The sequence below is a fragment of the Scylla paramamosain genome, chromosome 15 (genome assembly GCF_035594125.1).
Source record: "Scylla paramamosain isolate STU-SP2022 chromosome 15, ASM3559412v1, whole genome shotgun sequence".
NCBI lineage: Eukaryota > Metazoa > Arthropoda > Malacostraca > Decapoda > Portunidae > Scylla > Scylla paramamosain.
Genome location: NC_087165.1, coordinates 21,846,012 through 21,863,960, shown reverse-complemented (window position 1 = coordinate 21,863,960; position 17,949 = coordinate 21,846,012). Strand labels below are relative to the sequence as shown.

At 38.2% G+C, this 17,949-nt stretch overlaps 1 protein-coding gene across 1 annotated transcript in view; it reads right to left on the bottom strand.

Annotated features, from left to right (window-relative positions):
* LOC135107656 (cadherin-23-like) overlaps positions 1–17,949 on the bottom strand; it is a 37,120-nt gene that overhangs the window by 9,474 nt on the left and 9,697 nt on the right. Inside the window, exons 8-27 of the mRNA XM_064017762.1 lie at positions 16,333–16,508; positions 15,953–16,096; positions 13,473–13,640; positions 12,869–13,077; positions 12,532–12,748; positions 12,148–12,302; positions 11,467–11,621; positions 11,114–11,297; positions 10,293–10,470; positions 9,955–10,108; positions 8,506–8,598; positions 6,651–6,776; positions 5,388–5,509; positions 4,859–5,007; positions 4,494–4,557; positions 4,124–4,258; positions 3,277–3,463; positions 2,653–2,759; positions 2,420–2,561; positions 1,380–1,487 (exon numbers count right to left, since the gene is read on the bottom strand). Coding sequence (XP_063873832.1) covers positions 1,380–1,487; positions 2,420–2,561; positions 2,653–2,759; positions 3,277–3,463; positions 4,124–4,258; positions 4,494–4,557; positions 4,859–5,007; positions 5,388–5,509; positions 6,651–6,776; positions 8,506–8,598; positions 9,955–10,108; positions 10,293–10,470; positions 11,114–11,297; positions 11,467–11,621; positions 12,148–12,302; positions 12,532–12,748; positions 12,869–13,077; positions 13,473–13,640; positions 15,953–16,096; positions 16,333–16,508 — 2,973 coding nt within the window. The remainder of the gene's footprint in view (positions 1–1,379; positions 1,488–2,419; positions 2,562–2,652; positions 2,760–3,276; positions 3,464–4,123; positions 4,259–4,493; positions 4,558–4,858; positions 5,008–5,387; positions 5,510–6,650; positions 6,777–8,505; positions 8,599–9,954; positions 10,109–10,292; positions 10,471–11,113; positions 11,298–11,466; positions 11,622–12,147; positions 12,303–12,531; positions 12,749–12,868; positions 13,078–13,472; positions 13,641–15,952; positions 16,097–16,332; positions 16,509–17,949) is intronic.

The following is a 17,949-nucleotide window of genomic DNA, read 5'->3' as shown; positions in this document are numbered from 1 at the left end:
CATTAAATCACAATAAAACGCCCCTCATAAGGAGAGGGAAGAGGCCACCACCACCTGGGCTCCTGTAACTCCAACATATGAACACATACCCCACCTAGCCGTGGAGGGCTCCTATTGGTGGATGGATGCAAAGCACAGACCACGTTAAAAGTTAATTAAAAACACAACAGAATGTAAAAAAAAAAAAAAAAAAAAAAATCCCACTTTTCAGTTAATATTATCATTTATTGATTTTTATATATTTATATTGATTGATTAACAGGGATTCAGCTATTCTGAGCTCTTTTATATAATGATGTAGTGCTATTGCTTGTTCCTTAATATTAGAAAACTGATTAGTTATGGCTTTATCAATTCTGAGAGATTAGCTTTTGTATTCGAACATCTTCAATCTGAGGATTCTAGACATGATACCTAAATACTACTCACCAGTAAAGACACATGCAAGGATATACGGCGTTCGATACTTTGCCCAATGCTTGGGCAAAGTATCTATTTATTTAAAAATTATCCATCCGTATTGTGATTTGTAAAAATAGATCTAAAGGACATGTTAGGAAAATTCAACTTTAATAATCTCTCCAAGGAACTCTTAATGGGGTAACTATAATGGCTATGGGAGGGAAATCTTATGTACATTAGTTGTTTGCATTTATGGATGGGGTATAATTATAAGAGAAGACATTAGATAAAAACATTTTTTGGACATTTATCTCAATGATAGCTGGGATAACGATTGATGGAAAATTAATGCCTAATCCTATGAACTCCATGAGGAACATTTGTGATAAGTGATGTGAAGGTGTTTTTTTTTTTTTCTGTAAACATCAGTGATGAAATGTTGATTGTTCTTAATTGTTAATATGTCAAAGAAGGTAGGGAGTTTATTCTTTTCTTATGTAGTAAAAGAAATGTTCTTATTTTGTTATCTAAAGAAGGTAGGTTATTTTGTTATCCAAAGAAGGTAGGGAGTTTATTCTTTTCTTCTGTAGTAAAAGAAATGTTCTTATTTTGTTATCCAAGCATTCAAGAAATTCATTTACGTGTTTTTTTTTCTTTAAACAAAACAAATCAATCATCCACGTATCTTTTATACAAAGTAAGTCTAAATTCTGCTAGGCGTTTGTCAGGTCTCAAGATGGAATTGTGCTTCCCGAGATTTAACTTTCCCTACAACATAAGGTTCCGTAAGGACAAGGCCTTCTCACGTGTGTGTGTGTGTGTGTGTGTGTGTGTGTGTGTGTGTGTGTGTGTGTGTGTGTGTGTGTGTGTGTGTGTGTGTGTGTGTGTGTGTGTGTGTGTACTGAGCAGCTAACTTTGTGCACTAGTACCTTGTGTTCCTAAAGAGGAGGAGGACATGAGAAACAAGCCATGCTCACCCTTGATGAAATAGAACACTTCTTCAACCGGATCATCATCTTCACCTGTGTCGATGTTATCCAAATCTGTCGCTTCCATGAAGAATACCTCAGCGTTAGGCTCGTTTTCTGTGTCAATTATAGAGGAATGTCTTATTTTCAGATTGATGCGTAATATTCCCAGCAACTCGACCACATAGTATGTATGGTCCAGATCACAAAATACGAGTATATTTAGTTCAGAGCACAGTACAAGTAAGTCAACCGCCGCCTTTCATATTGAAGTTATTACATGCCGATAAGTTAGTCCACCAAGGAACACAAGAGGCCGAGTGAAAAAAACAAAAAACAAAACACGCACTGTCTCCATAACTCTGTAGTTCGAGTTACACTGACCTAATCTACTTGTAGAATAAGTTATTGCTTCAAGTAAAGTGTGAATAATGATAATGATGTGATAATAATGTGATAATGATTGGTAAGAAGAACCTCCCGCTGCCACACTCTAGACAAGAATCATCTTGCAGCTCCACATTAGTTTTGGATATATATATATATATATATATATATATATATATATATATATATATATATATATATATATATATATATATATATATATATATATATATATATATATATATATATATATATATATATATATATATATATATATATATATATATATATATATATAATTTCTCTCTATCTCTCTCTCGAATGGAGCCCAATGTGGTATCTGTCATGAATAGGATCGATGAACATGAGAACATGAAAAATTGTGAACATGGGATTTTAGTTCGATATGTTACTTATTTGATGAAAAATAACGATTATGTTGATTTTCTATCACTACTTGCAACAAACGCGTTCATATATATTAGCTGAATTTCTCTCTTTTTTTTTCTTTTTCTTTTTTCCTTCTTCTTCTTCTTCTTCTTCTTCTTCTTCTCTTCCTCCTCCTCCTCCTCCTCCTTTTATTACCTAAAGCTCCTTACGTTACCCGTGAATCTGTAGACGTCACCCTGACGACGGGTCCAAGAGGAAGCGTGCGTACTCACCGGGCATGTACACAACGTAGGAGCAGTTTCCCTCTAAACAGAAATAAGGATCATATTCTTTTCTATTGGTCACTACCACCCGCACCATAGTCCAGCTCTCCTGAAGTGATGACTGATCCGTGTTTTTGGCATGCAGAGAAAGCTGGAAAGAAGACGATAATCATATAGGCTTTATTGTTTTGAGTTAACTCTCTGGAAAGAACGAACAGTATTGTGCGTCAGAAGTAGCTTACATTGTATGCTGTTCCCTTCTCTCGGTCAATCTCGTGTGAAAGATAAAGCTGAACGTCGCAGTTCATCATGCACGTGCTTTGATCCAGGCTCCAGTACTTCAGTTGTTCTGGAGAATAAAGGAATTCGGTCCTTTTGGGGGCAAGAGACAAACAATATACAAGTCTAGTCTACGTAGGTATGCTCATGTGACCACACCCCCGCTCTCTCTCTCTCTCTCTCTCTCTCTCTCTCTCTCTCTCTCTCTCTCTCTCTCTCTCTCTCTCTCTCTTTCTCTCTCTCTCTCTCAGAAAACATAAAGAACTTGAAACGAAACTCTACAATCTTGACAAACAAGTTCATGCTCTCCTTTCTCCTTTTTCGCACAAAGCATTTCATATTGGTATTCCGCCACGAACTGGCAGGAAACGAATCGCGTATGCATGGTGTTACAAGCGGCAAAGCACCATTCACACTGCAGGGCTGCTATTAAGTGTGTGTGTGTGTGTGTGTGTGTGTGTGTGTGTGTGTGTGTGTGTGTGTGTGTGTGTGTGTGAGAGAGAGAGAGAGAATGGGAAGAAGAAAGAAAGGAGGGATGGATGGAGGTATAGATATAAGAAAATAAATAAAAATAAAACATTATGTACCCTCTGCGTTTCCATTTTTAGCGTTTTCGACAGTGGAGTTCGATATGTCGATCTCCACTTTCACTTCTTTGTTTTCGAGGTCTATGTCTGCGTCTGTGATTCTGATCTTGAAGGGGATTCCGTTTGGCTTCAAGCACCGTACCGGCATGATGGAGGGAGTACCGTTCACCCCTGGTTGGTAGTCACCCTGCAATGTTGTAAAATTGGCTTTTCTTCGCTGTTAATGAGAAAGTTCTTACCAGTACAGCCAAACCGTTTCCTACAAGGACACGCGAACAGTTTCGTAGGAGTAGAAAAACAAAAAAAAAATCTGTCTCATGGCAGTGCAAACAGATAGTTTACTACCAGTACAAACAGTTTCCTACTAGTGCAAACTGTTTCTTCTCAGTACAAATAAGCAGTTTCCTACCAGTGCAAGCAAAGAATTTTCTAGCGGTACAAATAAACAAAATTCTATCAGTACAAGAAAAATCCTTCCATTGTAAACTATTGCTTTTCCTTTCAGTACAAACAAACAGTTTCCTTTCAGTAAAAACATTTTAAAATCATGAATTCTGTTACTGCGTTATAATTCAAGCAAATGATTATTAATTCACCGATTATTTTATGTCTACGATGAGAGTCTTATTGAAATTTATTGGAAAGATTAACATGTTCGTCTCTAATCTTTAATTCTACATTATGCCCGAGACAGAAAATGATTCTTTAACCAATTATGTTTATATATTGATAAACTTTCCCTAGTATATAGCATTAGAAGATAGTTTGAATGTTTGCCGCACTTAGTACTTTTAAGCACCGGCCTTAAGCTGGGTTTAGTACTGAATTCTGTACATGCATTACTTACTTCCTGCATCCTGATAATGTTGTCAGCTTCTTCACCCTCGCACCCACTCAGCGTGAATTGGGGAGGTTGATCATTACCGTCAACAACTTGTAAGCTAACATTGAAGTCAGTTTTCAGACCTCCACCATCTTTTGCCTGATATTGTTGTAGAGAGAGAGTCAACACATGAGCTCAATAATGGAAAGAAGGAGCACTTTACAGCACAAATCTGAATTACAACTTTAAATACTGATATTATACTTGTATACGTTCAAGAGTGTGTGTGTGTGTGTGTGTGTGTGTAACTAGTTGCATATTGCACCATATTTTAAATTCTGTGGTTGCAATTGATGGAAAAGGTGAGATAAGAAAAATGAGGCTCAGTACTTACCTGTATCACGATATAGTACCATCCAGTTAACATCATGCCCTCAAAGTTCGTCTTGGCGTGCAGTCTGTGGAAGGAAGACAAGGTGCGAGGGATAATCACACTCTCCATTTCATTTTCCCATATTGTCACTTTCTACTTGTCCCTTCCTCCTCCTCCTCCTCCTCCTCCTCCTCCTCCTCCTCCTCCTCTTCCTCTTCCTCCTCCTCACTACCGTCGGCGTCGTCATCGTACTTCTCTCTATCCATACCTCTACTTCTGTCAGTAATGTATGTTATCAGCAGGATTTTTCTGATAGCCAAGTAAAAAAAATGCATACATAGTCTTTTAAGCCAAACTCACTGATATAAATGAAAAATAATATTAACCTGCAGGTGTCGCTGTCGCTTAGTGCATAAAACAGGTCCTTATCCTCTCCATCTGTGACACTGAAGGTACCGAGCACCTCATAAGTGAGGGCGGCGTTCGTGCCGCTGTCGTCGTCTTCTGCCTCCAGTATGTATTTGAGCTCCGTGCCCTGCAATACAAGGAAAGTCGGAAAATTTAAGAAGATGGGAAGGAAAAGTTTCGTTGGATTTTTTATGCCCTTGCAAAGAGATGAGGGACACAGTGTATAGCACCACCTGAGCTTCATCTGTACAATGGAATGGTTGCAGATCCTGTAGAAATGACATTAGATATTAGACATTATGATAATCATTAGGATATCATTAAATTTCCCCTGCATTTTGAAATTTCTGAAAAAAATAGGCAATCAACAACTTTTCTTCTTCACCTTTCCCCCTTTTTATTTCAACCTGATGTTCAACATGAATTGCGCAGGTTGACATGATGGACTGTTACCTAAAAGATATGCTTTATATCAATGTGTACTGCTTTGTTTGCTGATTGACTCACGTTTTTGAGGAAGTCATCGACCGTAAGGTACTTGTCGGCTGGTTTCCATGTCAAGTCTCGAGGATTATTGTCGTTGACGTCCCCTACAATGATGGTGACCTTACACAGCTCACTGGAATTCACTGGGGAAAGAGTAAAGTGGAACTGGTCATTTTCATCTTCTATAAATGTTTCCTTGTTTTTGGCAGTGCTCACTTACCACACATCCCCATTCCCTCACCTGTATACCTACACGAGAGTGAAGACAAGTACTGTATATAATTACGTCTGTATATAATTACGTATGCATATATATATATATATATATATATATATATATATATATATATATATATATATATATATATATATATATATATATAAACACACACACACACACACAGAGAGAGAGAGAGAGAGAGAGAGAGAGAGAGAGAGAGAGAGAGAGAGAGAGAGAGAGAGAGAGAGAGAGAGAGAATATTTATGTAATCATATTTACGATATTATTTTTTTAGTGGTAAAGGTTAGGTTTGGTCTGCTAACGTTATTGTCGATTCATTTTATTCAATTACTCATGTATCCTTAAAAATAAATAATACAGAAATATATGTATAAAGTAGATTTAAAATTTTAATAAGCTTAAAAGTTTTATAAAGCAAAGTTGCTTACAAATCTATTTAGTATGTTTGACTGGTTAAACTCAATCTTCAGTAACCTAACCAAACCAAACTTAATCTAAACTTTTCAGTAAAGTAAATGATATCGGAAATATGATTATTGATTTTCATGCCTGCCTGTGTGTGTGTGTGTGTGTGTGTGTGTGTGTGTGTGTGTGTGTGTGTGTGTGTGTGTGTGTGTGTGTGTGTGTGTTTAGGAAGGTTTACAGTGATATGACAGCTGCTTAACATGAAAATGTTGCAATGGCTTGGGCAAGTAAGTACTTATGTCCACCCTCTTGTTTTATTGCGCAGAAGCTGCAGACACGGGCATCAGAAACATGTAATATTTCATTAGTGATTTCAGTGCACGGTAGTCAGATTCAAGATAATTTTCCTTCTTATAACAAAGTGTTGTATGCAAGGAACTAGGTGACTTTATGTCGTGACGCGTCCAACAAATCCCTTTCTTTTCTTCCTGTATCATCATTATGTACCTGCTGTTCTTCGATATCATCCATCGGATCCTCAGTTCACCTTGATTAAGGATAGGCATTCAGTAATATGAAGAAGAGAGAATACGAAGAGGAGGAGAAGGAAAAAAAAAACATAAAAGAAAGTCACTCACCCTCGCAGTTCGTATCTTCTCGTTCAGGGGCTTGACACTGGTCACGGGCCTTGAAATTGAGCTCCCAATCTAGATCCCGTTCTCGATCCAGGGTATTTTCCTCAGTCAGAAACACTGTCACTTGTCCTGGAAGAAAATTTCATAAGGCGTGAAAACTGTTCCTTAACACGATTAGAATTTAAACTGAAATACCACGGAAATATCACGTGTGCACATGCCCCTTGCAGCCACCGTACCCTTACCTGCCAGTGCCTTAAATATTTTTTCTTACTATAAATCAAATACAGATGTCATTCCTTGAGAACAAATTTCACTGAGGTATAGATAATGATGCCTCAAGAATGGGTGAAGGGATCACGTGGTTTTCAGGAAGAGCCTCTTTCCGTTGAGAAGCTTTTTCTATGGTTTTGTGGTGTTAATACAGAGCTCTGGCCTGTCACTCACTCTGTTTACTATTTACACATTATTTCATTTCATTTTTTTTTTTTTTTCGCTATAAAAGCTTGTGATGATTTTTTTTTTTATGTAGGAGGGACACCGGCCAAGAGCAACAAAAATCCAACAGAAAAAGACCCACTAAGATACCAGCCCCAGAAAAGGGTCCAAAGATGATTCAGAGAGACCTCTCATTAGTCAGAACCCTCTCTTTGACCGACAGTATGACTTCCATAAAAGGAGATCTACTAGTGATCTTCTGGCTCTCCTCTCTCAATCTTAGTCATCCTGTTTTCAAGGTTTGCTGTTGTCTAAGATATGTAAAAGGAATAAATGGCTTCTTGGAACAAAGCCTTAATTACTAAGGTTTTCTTCTATGTTGTTTATCCCTTTCTCTGCTCCTTTGTCTCAAATTTCCTCTTTTCAATTAACAGAGATGTTCCACAGAGTTTTGTCCTATCACGCTTTTCCTCTTCAGTTCTAATATCCCCTCTTATGTTGATGACTCTACTCACCACTTTTCTATGTTAGTTTTCAGACGTCCAGCACTGGAGGAATTAGAAAATCCATGAGGGGATGCCTAAGAATGTTTGGCTTCTGATTTTCCTCTAATTTCAGAATGAGACAGAAATGACCTTCTTTTGTTCATTGCCTCAAAACCTCGACACAGTCTTCCAGACAACTATCCTCTCTTCTTCAGTGACATGACTTTGCTGGCTTCTACATTGAACACTCATGGTCTGTTCTGTCCCTTACTAAAACTCTAAACTGGAAATTTCATATCGCTTCTCCTGCTAAAATACCCTCTAAGAAGTACGGTGTCCAGCGTCGTCTGCGTCATCTTTTCTTCACCTCACAATTACTTGCTCAGTATGTGAATTGACTATATATACCTTTCAAACATGAGATGGGAGAAGCTTCACTCTTTCTTCTTTATAAGGTGAAATGAAAAGCTTTTCGTTTTATGAACGCCCCTTTTCTGACTGACTCTCCTCAACCTCGCTTGCTTCGCCGCACTACTGCATATCTTGCTATATTCTATCACTCTTTTCATTCTCACTGCCCTTCTTAACTTGCCGTCCCCTATTCTGCGGCCGCGCTGCACAAAACATTTTGTTCACTCTCTGTCCACCTCCCTAAGGCAAGAGTTAACTAGTACCTTTACACATTCTTCTCCTTTACTGATAAACTCTGGAACTCTTTACTGTAAATTATATTTCTCCCATCCAGCGATTCGACCTTCTTTAAGAGCGGAGTTTCAAGACATCTCCATCCCTGAATAGATTCTTCTTTTGGAATTCATTCCTTATTTTTTTGGGGGAGGGACAATTAACAGACTTTTTTTCCTGAATTTATTTTCCCTCTGTCTGCCGCCCATGTGTGTAAAGAAAATAAAAAAAATAAAAGAGGTAAAACTTACCTGTTGTCGCATCCACCATGAAAGGTGTCCGCTGGTCTTTCGAGTTGGGATTTTGAGTATTCATCAGATAGTAAGACACGATGTTGTAAGGACCTGTGGCGGAGAGTGAAGGAGTGTTAGCGAATGTATCTATTAATTCAGATATACAATTTCTCTCTCTCTCTCTCTCTCTCTCTCTCTCTCTCTCTCTCTCTCTCTCTCTCTCTCTCTCTCTCTCTCTCTCTCTTTCTCCTTTGTTATGTGTGTGTGTGTATATATGACACAGAAACGAGGTGGTAACATAGTTGATGCATTGTTTAGTTTGTGTATTGCTTAAACAACACTCAGGTAGCAGTGGCGTTCAGACTCGTTTGTAAGAAAGAGATTTTACTTCCTAGCCACACACACACACACACACACACACACACACACACACACACACACACACAACCATGGAAATATTAGTAGAAGATAACAAGAAATGCAACAGTGCTATGGTGAGTGATAAGTTGAAGAGTCAGTCAAAGGAAGAGAATTGATGACGCGGAAAAGATTTTTATTCCACCCACAGCAATGTGCACAGAACCGTGCCATATATGTTGAGTAAGCATCTTGGAGATGGGAAGAAACTGGCGCAGACGAGACAAATATATCGGAATTGATAGAAGCTCCTTAGCAAAATATGAGATGGAAAATTTCTAGAAAAAGTACCTCTTCAGAAAAGACATAGTGTACTGGAAGTGTATGACAAATAGATAGGCGAGACCAATGAAAATTCTCGTATGGAAAATGCAACTTGGGCACCTGTGTGAATAGATGGAGTGGTGGAAAGGGTGAAATTAATGCACCAAAATGGTTTACCGTGGTTTTCTGTATTTGGAGGTTGAAGAGTAAGGAATATAAACAGTGTGTGTGTGTGAGTAAGTGTATTATTCTAAGGGCTAACATGGGCGAAAAGCAACTTTGAATTAGGAATCATAGTTTAGAGGAGTACATGTGTGAGAGAGGTGCTAATAGAGGCGTGCATTATCATTCCACATGGAAACCATTGGATGAATACAGAAAAAAAAAAAAAAAAATGCGTCATCCACAATCAAATACAGAATGAACTGAAAAGTTAAACTTGATTGATAAGTCAATACAGAAGATCATATATATATATATATATATATATATATATATATATATATATATATATATATATATATATATATATATATATATATATATATATATATGAATATGAGCTTCTTCAATTACTTTCGGTTTTCAATTTGTTTTTATTTTAGTATGGATAGTATGGACGAGTTTTTCCTGCATTCATCCAGTGGTTACTTTTGACAAGAACATGTAACAGAGAGAGAGAGAGAGAGAGAGAGAGAGAGAGAGAGAGAGAGAGAGAGAGAGAGAGAGAGAGAGAGAGAGAGAGAGAGAGAGAGAGAGAGAGAGAGGGGGGGGGGGTATTCTTACTTTCAATGTCTTCATCTGTTGCGGTTATAGTGAAGATGAGGGTATTGTTAACAGACCCCGATCCATCGTCCTCCAGAAGAGGGAAACTATTGTCACATAGGTGTGAATTTATTGTTGGTATCTTGTCGTTTAGGTCATTTATCTTGATGATAAACTGTAAAGAAAATAAGAACTTAGTTTCAAAGATTGACAACGTTAGTGAAGTGGTGTGTAAAAATAGTTTATTTTCATCACACACACACACACACACACACACACACACACACACACACACACACACACACACACACACACACACACACACACACACACACACACTACAACACAACACAACGCACATTTTCTTTCTTTGCATCTTGTCTAGTAGGATTTGTAAGCTCGATTTCGACTTCGATGGTTTCATCCTCTTCCCGATTGATATCAGCATAATTTTTCGTCCTAACTTGCACCTGCGCCTGCTGCCCCGGGGCAACGGTCACTTCTGTTTGTGATAGCTCCACTTTGTTCCCTCCTTTGCTGTAAGGGGGAATACTCCATCATAAAAAGGGTTATCTCAGCAGTCTTCCTAGATTTGGGCTTTTGTTAACAATATAAGACGCCACTTAACATTAAATAAATAAAAAAGTGATTTTAATAAACAGGTATTCTAAATTTAGATAACATGTTTTTCACTTATATGTGCACAGCATTGCAGTTCTTTTCGCAAGTTTCTGTATAACTAGACGTAAGTTCAGAAGAGGCCTTATAGAGGTTTTAAGGAGATAAACGTGACGTAAGCAAATTTTTCATGATCAGTATTAGTAATCAATAGGGAACAAGAAATAATAGTTTCAAACTTGAAAATTTTAGATTTGAAAAAGAGATAGGAAGAGATTAGTTCTCAAATAGAGTAGTGGATGAATGGAATAGACTCAGTAGTCAGGTTATTGGTGCTGAGTCATTATGGAGCTTTAAGAAAAGATTAAACAAATTTATGAATGTTGATGATAGGTGAAAATAGACAGGTATGTTTCATATAGGGACTGCCACGTGTAGGATTGATGGCTTCTTGCAGCTTGCCTCATTTTCTTATGTTCTTCTGTTCTTAACTGAAACAAGGCAATAAGCACACAGAGCACTGGGCGTGACGGTGGTAGGCCGCCCTGCTGACCCCACACACCTGACGCTGAGGTTGATGGTGTCACCTTCGTCCGGGTCTGTCACTGTCAGTGTGAAGATATTGACGTTATTTGGAGGGGGTGGTTGCTGGAGCTCATCAAACTCGTCGATATTCAAATTTGTATAGTCACCCACGATTTGAGGCAGCTCGTCCTTTACATCCGTGATAGTGATGATGACAGTACCTGCACGATGGAATGAATGAGAACATACAGTCACTAGCACGTCTTGGTTATTATTCTGCAGGCATCATTACAAGCCCTGCATGCAAGAGAATTGTGTTGTGATGTGTAAATGTTCTTTATTTTCATCACACACACACACACACACACACACACACACACACACACATACCAGTAGCGTTATCAGCGTTTTTCACAGTATTCTTATCGACTGCTATGATGGTGAGGGTGACTTCGTTGCATGTTTCACGGTCAGGAGCACCAATCACGTTCACAATCCCCCGGTATTTAGGATGGTTTCGAGCGTCTACCACCACTTCGAACCATCTACAAAAAAAAATAAAAATAAAATAAAATAAAATAAAATAAAAAAAATAAGACGGTTTGGGTAATACTGACTCCAACATTTGCATTGGGCGACACAATAATCAAGGCTCTTCAGACGTGGAGTACCATGAGGGTGACTACTTCCCATGCAGGAGTAGCGTGAGTGCCATCTCTTACAAATTATACTACATATGTTACAAATTATAATAGATTTACCAGAAGCTTAATTCAGAGAGAGAGAGAGAGAGAGAGAGAGAGAGAGAGAGAGAGAAAGAGAGAGAGAGCGCTCCTCCCATCTGCCGCATACAGTTATACATTCGTGAGCGTGTGTTGTATACGTTGAGGCCCACGGCAAATACATAGGTGCGAGGCTCATATGTCTAAACACAGTCTTGCGTTTACTCAAGTTGTTTCTACTTTCTATTTAGCCACACTACCATTGCACTCTACCATTACCCTATTATATTCACAACTTCTTGTCCATCCTGCTCGTCACATCTAGCCACACACATTGCCACCTACTCACTTGTCAATGTCTCCCAGCGTTGATATGTCCCCCGTACAAACATGCGATAGGATTCTGAAGTCAATGTCTGCGTCGTTGTCCAAGTCGGTGACGGTGAAACTACCAACCACTTTTCCTTGACTTTTTTCTTCAACGGCCATAAGAATTTCTTTCTCCTGTGAAACACTGATATTAATGCAAGAAAAATCAGGAAGAAGAAACCTTTAGCACATGCCGGCAGGTGAATAGCTGTAGTCAGGTAAACTTGTGATGTAGGAGTGCCTAATATTTGACAGATTCCATAGAATAAAGAAACCTATTGATCATGTTCGCTCATGATGCACTGACTTCTATACAGAAAACACAAGACACCAGTACTGTCCACTTTTCACTTCAGACACTTACGTCCATCATAGGGGGTTCGTCCACCTCGTCAAGAACAGTGATTATGATTTCTGATTGGCCTGTTAAACCTGATCCATTTAAGTCTGTAGCCATGACGTTGCAGTGGATTTCTCTGTCAGCACTTCCGTCGTCGTAATCCAGTTCATTATTCAAGGTCACATTTCCAGACACGCTGTCAATATCAAACTTGTAGGTGCAGGAGGATTCGAGTTTGTACCTGAAAGGCAAACATTGAAGGAAATGAGAGGAAATTTGGAAGAGATGGCTTGTGTTGCACGGATTTAGGGACTCAACACATACCATAAGACTGAAATAAATGATAGATACTCTCTTTCACCTGATACTTGGCGTGCCGAAATTTTCGCTGATGTCTCCGTCCTCTGCTGCCACACTCAGCAGGAAAGAATACTTGGGTGTGATTTCACTCACGTTCACAGCGTAGGAAGGTTTATCAAAGACTGGGAAACAGTCATTGACGTCATGCAGGGTGATGGCAATATTAGCGGTATTTGTGTGACTCTTGTTCGCGTCCTCTGTTGCTGTTATCTGAGGACATGCAAACCGTGAAGAAAAGCAAGAAGGAAAACAATACTAATTCCACGTAGCTGCGCCTATGTACTATCGTATAATATATATGTACTAGTGTGTGTTTATATATATATATATATATATATATATATATATATATATATATATATATATATATATATATATATATATATATATATATATATATATATATATATATATATATATATATATATATATATATATATAATTAGCTACGATCACGACCTGTCAGCTATTTTTTTAAACAAGAAAATATACATTTTACGAATAGTCAACATCCCACAGCCCAGTCAGACCTCCCTTCTAAAAATAATTGACCGTTGGAATATGAAACAATGCCGTCATTGACACACGCCTGACACACAACTTACCGTGAACTCTAAGGTTTTGTCTTGCCTGTCTTCGTAGTCGAAGAGGTTATTTTGACTGGGTTTCCAACGGGCAGTCAAGGTAACTTTCTCCGATTGCTTTCCCTTCTCCGGAGCAATGATCAAGTGGTCAGGATCACTGGTAGTCAGTTTGAAGGAGCCATTGATGCCCTGCAAGAAAATACATGTGGCATTATCATAGCAAGGTGTTGTTTAAGTAGCAGGAAAAGTAGAATGGGTGGTAAAAGAAGAGTGCAGACGCACAGTGATGGCAGCATTCCTTTATTCTCGGTTACTTTTCTGGAAAAATGCATCTCGTCACGGCGAGATAGTGTGTGTTCATATGTTGGTGTACAGGAGCTTACTACTCTCCACTGCAAGGCCGGCACATAAGTCGCTTCCTCTATTCTTTCAAAGAAGAAAGGCTTTTAATGTTTTAGTTGACGGTCCAAAGATGGGATTGTTTTTACGAAATGTAACCAAAAATAAAAGAATGCTGTGCGTATATACTTTCTTATATATACTCGTATATATATATATATATATATATATATATATATATATATATATATATATATATATATATATATATATATATATATATATATATATATATATATATATATATATATATATATATATATATTTTTTTTTTTTTTTTTTTTTTTTTTTTTTTTTTTTTTTTTTTTTTTATGTAAGAGGGTCACTGGCCAAGGGCAAAAAAAAAACGTAAAAAATCCACTTAAGCACCAGTCCCAAAAGAGACATCAAGAGAATCACTGAAACCTCTTGAAACCTCCTCCTTGAAAGAGTTCAAGTCATAGGAAGGAGGGAATACAGAAACAGGTAGGGAGTTCTAGAGTTTACCAGAGAAAAGAATGAATGATTGAGAATACTGGTTAACTCTTGCATTAGAGAGGTGGACAGAATAGGGATGAGAGAAAGAAGAAAGTCTGGTGCAGTGACGCTGTGAGAGGAGGGGAGGTATGCAGTTAGCAAGATCAGAAGAACAGTTTGCTTGAAAATAACGATAAAAGATAGCAAGAGATGCAACATTGCTGCGATGAGAAAGAGGCTGAAGACAGTCAGAGGAGAGGAGTTGATAAGACGAAAAGCTTTTTGTTCCATCCTGTTTAAAGTAGCGGTATGACTGGAACGCCCCCATGTGAAGAAGCATACTCCATACATGGACGGATAAGGCCACTCTACAGAATCAGCACCTCAGCCCTGCGTGAACTGTTTACTTTCTGAAGGGTTGGACGTTTAGGAAAAGACACGGAAAAGTGCAGCGTGGTATCATCAGCGTAGGAGTGGATAGGACAAGAACTTTGGTTTAGGAAATCATTGATGAGTGATAGGAAGAGAGTGGGTGACAAGAGAGAACCCTGAGGAACACCACTGTTAATAGACTTAGAAGAACAGTGACCGTCTACCACAGCAACGACAGAACGGTCAGAAAGGGCACTTGAGCTGAAGTTACGGAGAGAAGGATAGAAGCCGTAGGAGAGTAGTTTAGAAATCTAAGCATTGTGCCAGACTCTATCAAAAGTTTTTGATGCGTCTAAGGCAACAGCAAAAGTTTCACCAAGATCTCTAAAAGAGGATGACCATGTCTCAGTAAGGAAAGCCAAAAGAGCAGCAGTAGAGCGGCCTTGATGGAACCCATACTGGTTATCAGATAGAGGGTTGTGAAGTGATAGATGTTTAATATCTTCTTGTTGAGGATAGATCACTGCGAAGGATTTTAATGGGTAGGATGAAGTAGTCATAGGAGAGGGAGGAACAAGCCCTGAATCATCCAAGGTAGAATTTCTAACAAAAGTTTGAGCGAAGAGTTCAGCTTTAAAAATAGATCAGATGGCAGTGGTGCCATCAGGTTGAAATAAAGGAGGAAAAGATGAAGAAGCATATTTATTGGGGATTTTTTTTTTTTTTTGGCTAGGTACCAGAAGTCACGAGGGGAGTTAGATCTTGAAAGATTTTGACATTTTCTATTAATGAAGGAGTTCTGACATGTTGGGGGACAGAATTGGCATGATTCCGGGCATAAATATAAAGCGTATGAGATTCTGGTGATGGAAAGCTCAAGTATCCTTTGTGGGCCACCTTTCCATCATATATATATATATATATATATATATATATATATATATATATATATATATATATATATATATATATATATATATATATATATATATATATATATATATATATATATATATATATATAATATATATATATATATATATATATATATATATATATATATATATAGAGAGAGAGAGAGAGAGAGAGAGAGAGAGAGAGAGAGAGAGAGAGAGAGAGAGAGAGAGAGAGAGAGAGAGAGAGAGAGAGAGAGAGAGAGAGAGAGAGAGAGAGATAATTCCACATAAGATATTGTTTTTTCCATATGAATATGGAATTTTGTACGGCACATCAATTTAAAGTCAGGGAGGAAAATAATCACTTGTTTACCTTACCTCATCCATATCTGATACTACTATTTCCAGATTCAATTCCTGGTCACGGGAATCTTGAGTCAATTCATCCATTTCAACTGCATATGAATCGCTGTTGAACTTTGGTTCGTTGTCGTTGCAGTCCAGTATGATGACGGTGGTTCTCTGCAGCAACAAATGAAAGGCTGAGCCCTTTTATATATATATATATATATAGAGAGGAGAGAGAGAGAGAGAGAGAGAGAGAGAGAGAGAGAGAGAGAGAGAGAGAGAGAGAGAGAGAGAGAGAGAGAGAGAGAGAGAGAGAGAGAGAGAGAGAGAGAGAGAGAGAGAGAGAGAGAGAGAGAGGAAATACGTAAACAATGGTCACTGCTTTTTCCTGTGATCGTAACACAACTAACCTGCTGAACGTCGTTAGGTTTCTCCCCTTCCGTGCCGTTAGGCCGGTATTCCTTTGCAGTGATTGTCAACGAGAGGGACGAGATGCCGTTTTCCAAGAGTTTCTCACGGTCTATGTCTTTATTCCTCCTTACCTCCCCAGTGGTTTCAGTAATCATGAAATAATTACCATCTCCATCTGAAAAAAAAAAAAAATAAATAAATAAATATATATATATATATATATATATATATATATATATATATATATATATATATATATATATATATATATATATATATATATATATATATATATATATATATACACACACACGGTGGAACCTCTGTTCTAGATCTTAAATCGTTCCTGAATGCCGTTCGAAATCCAAAGTGTTCGAAAACCGAAATTATTTCCCCATAGGAATCAATGTAAAATGAATTAATCCATCTCCAGACTCCAGTCTACACTGTCTTAGCGGCTTATAACAGATGCTTTCATAGTCAAGATGGATGCTTCATAGCATCTCCAGCTCACAAATGATTTATCCAGAAAAGATGTATTGAAATGAACTTAGTGACACAGAACTCATTAGAAGATACTGTTTAGACCGTACAGATATTCTCTTTGTCACCGATTTAGTGAAGGAAGCCTTACAGAGGAGCAACAAGCCTTACAAAAAGGAGCAACTCACTCACTGCCAAAATGAAGGTGATCATAACACTTCGATATCTTGCTGCTGAGAAAAGCTACTGTAAAAATGCAGTTGTGCAGTAGTGATGGCAATAGAGGTCATCGAGAGAGCCACAAGTGACTAGCTTTAACTCCTGAGCGCCGGAAACTGTTTGTTTACATCGAGGCTTTTCGACGGGATCACATTTACCTTATTTCCAAGATTGAATTACTGTCTTACACTCTGTGTCTCGAAATATATGAAAACGAAGTAAATATTTATAGAAATTATGAATTAGTAATAAACGGCAGCTTTTGCTATGTCTTTTAATATTTGAAATCAAGTACAGTAAAATCCCTCTTATCCGGCATCAACGGGACCGCCGACATGCCGGATACTTGAATATTGCCGGATACTTGAATAGAAGCGAAATTATGTCCACAATCACCACCCAACACTCACGCATCTTACCATAACAAAGATCAGCTGATCTTAATCAGCAGCTGATCTGATCAGCTGCTTAAGTGTAAGCACAACACGCTTCCTCTTTTCTACAACTTTAGGCATGATGAAGGCGTCAGGCGATAAACAGTGCACACGCGGGACTGAGTAACTGAGTAAACACAGTGCAGTGGGCTGCGGATGGCGCAAAGCAGTGCACTCTGGTGGTGAAGGGACAAAGTATGCCTCTCACGGGAATTTTAATCGATTTTATGAGTACACATTGATTTTTTATTGATTTTAAGGCTCGGGGAAAAATGTGCCGGATACTTGAAGCTGCCGGATACTCGAATGCCGGATAAGAGGGATTTTACTGTACTTTGATCTAGAACTGCATTATGGTATCGCAACCGAAGCAGTAATGAGTTCAAAATTTCGTTCGAAAACCGATTTGCTCAAAAAGGGAGGTAATCAGTAACCGAAGTTCCAGTGTGTGTGTGTGTGTGTGTGTGTGTGTGTGTGTGT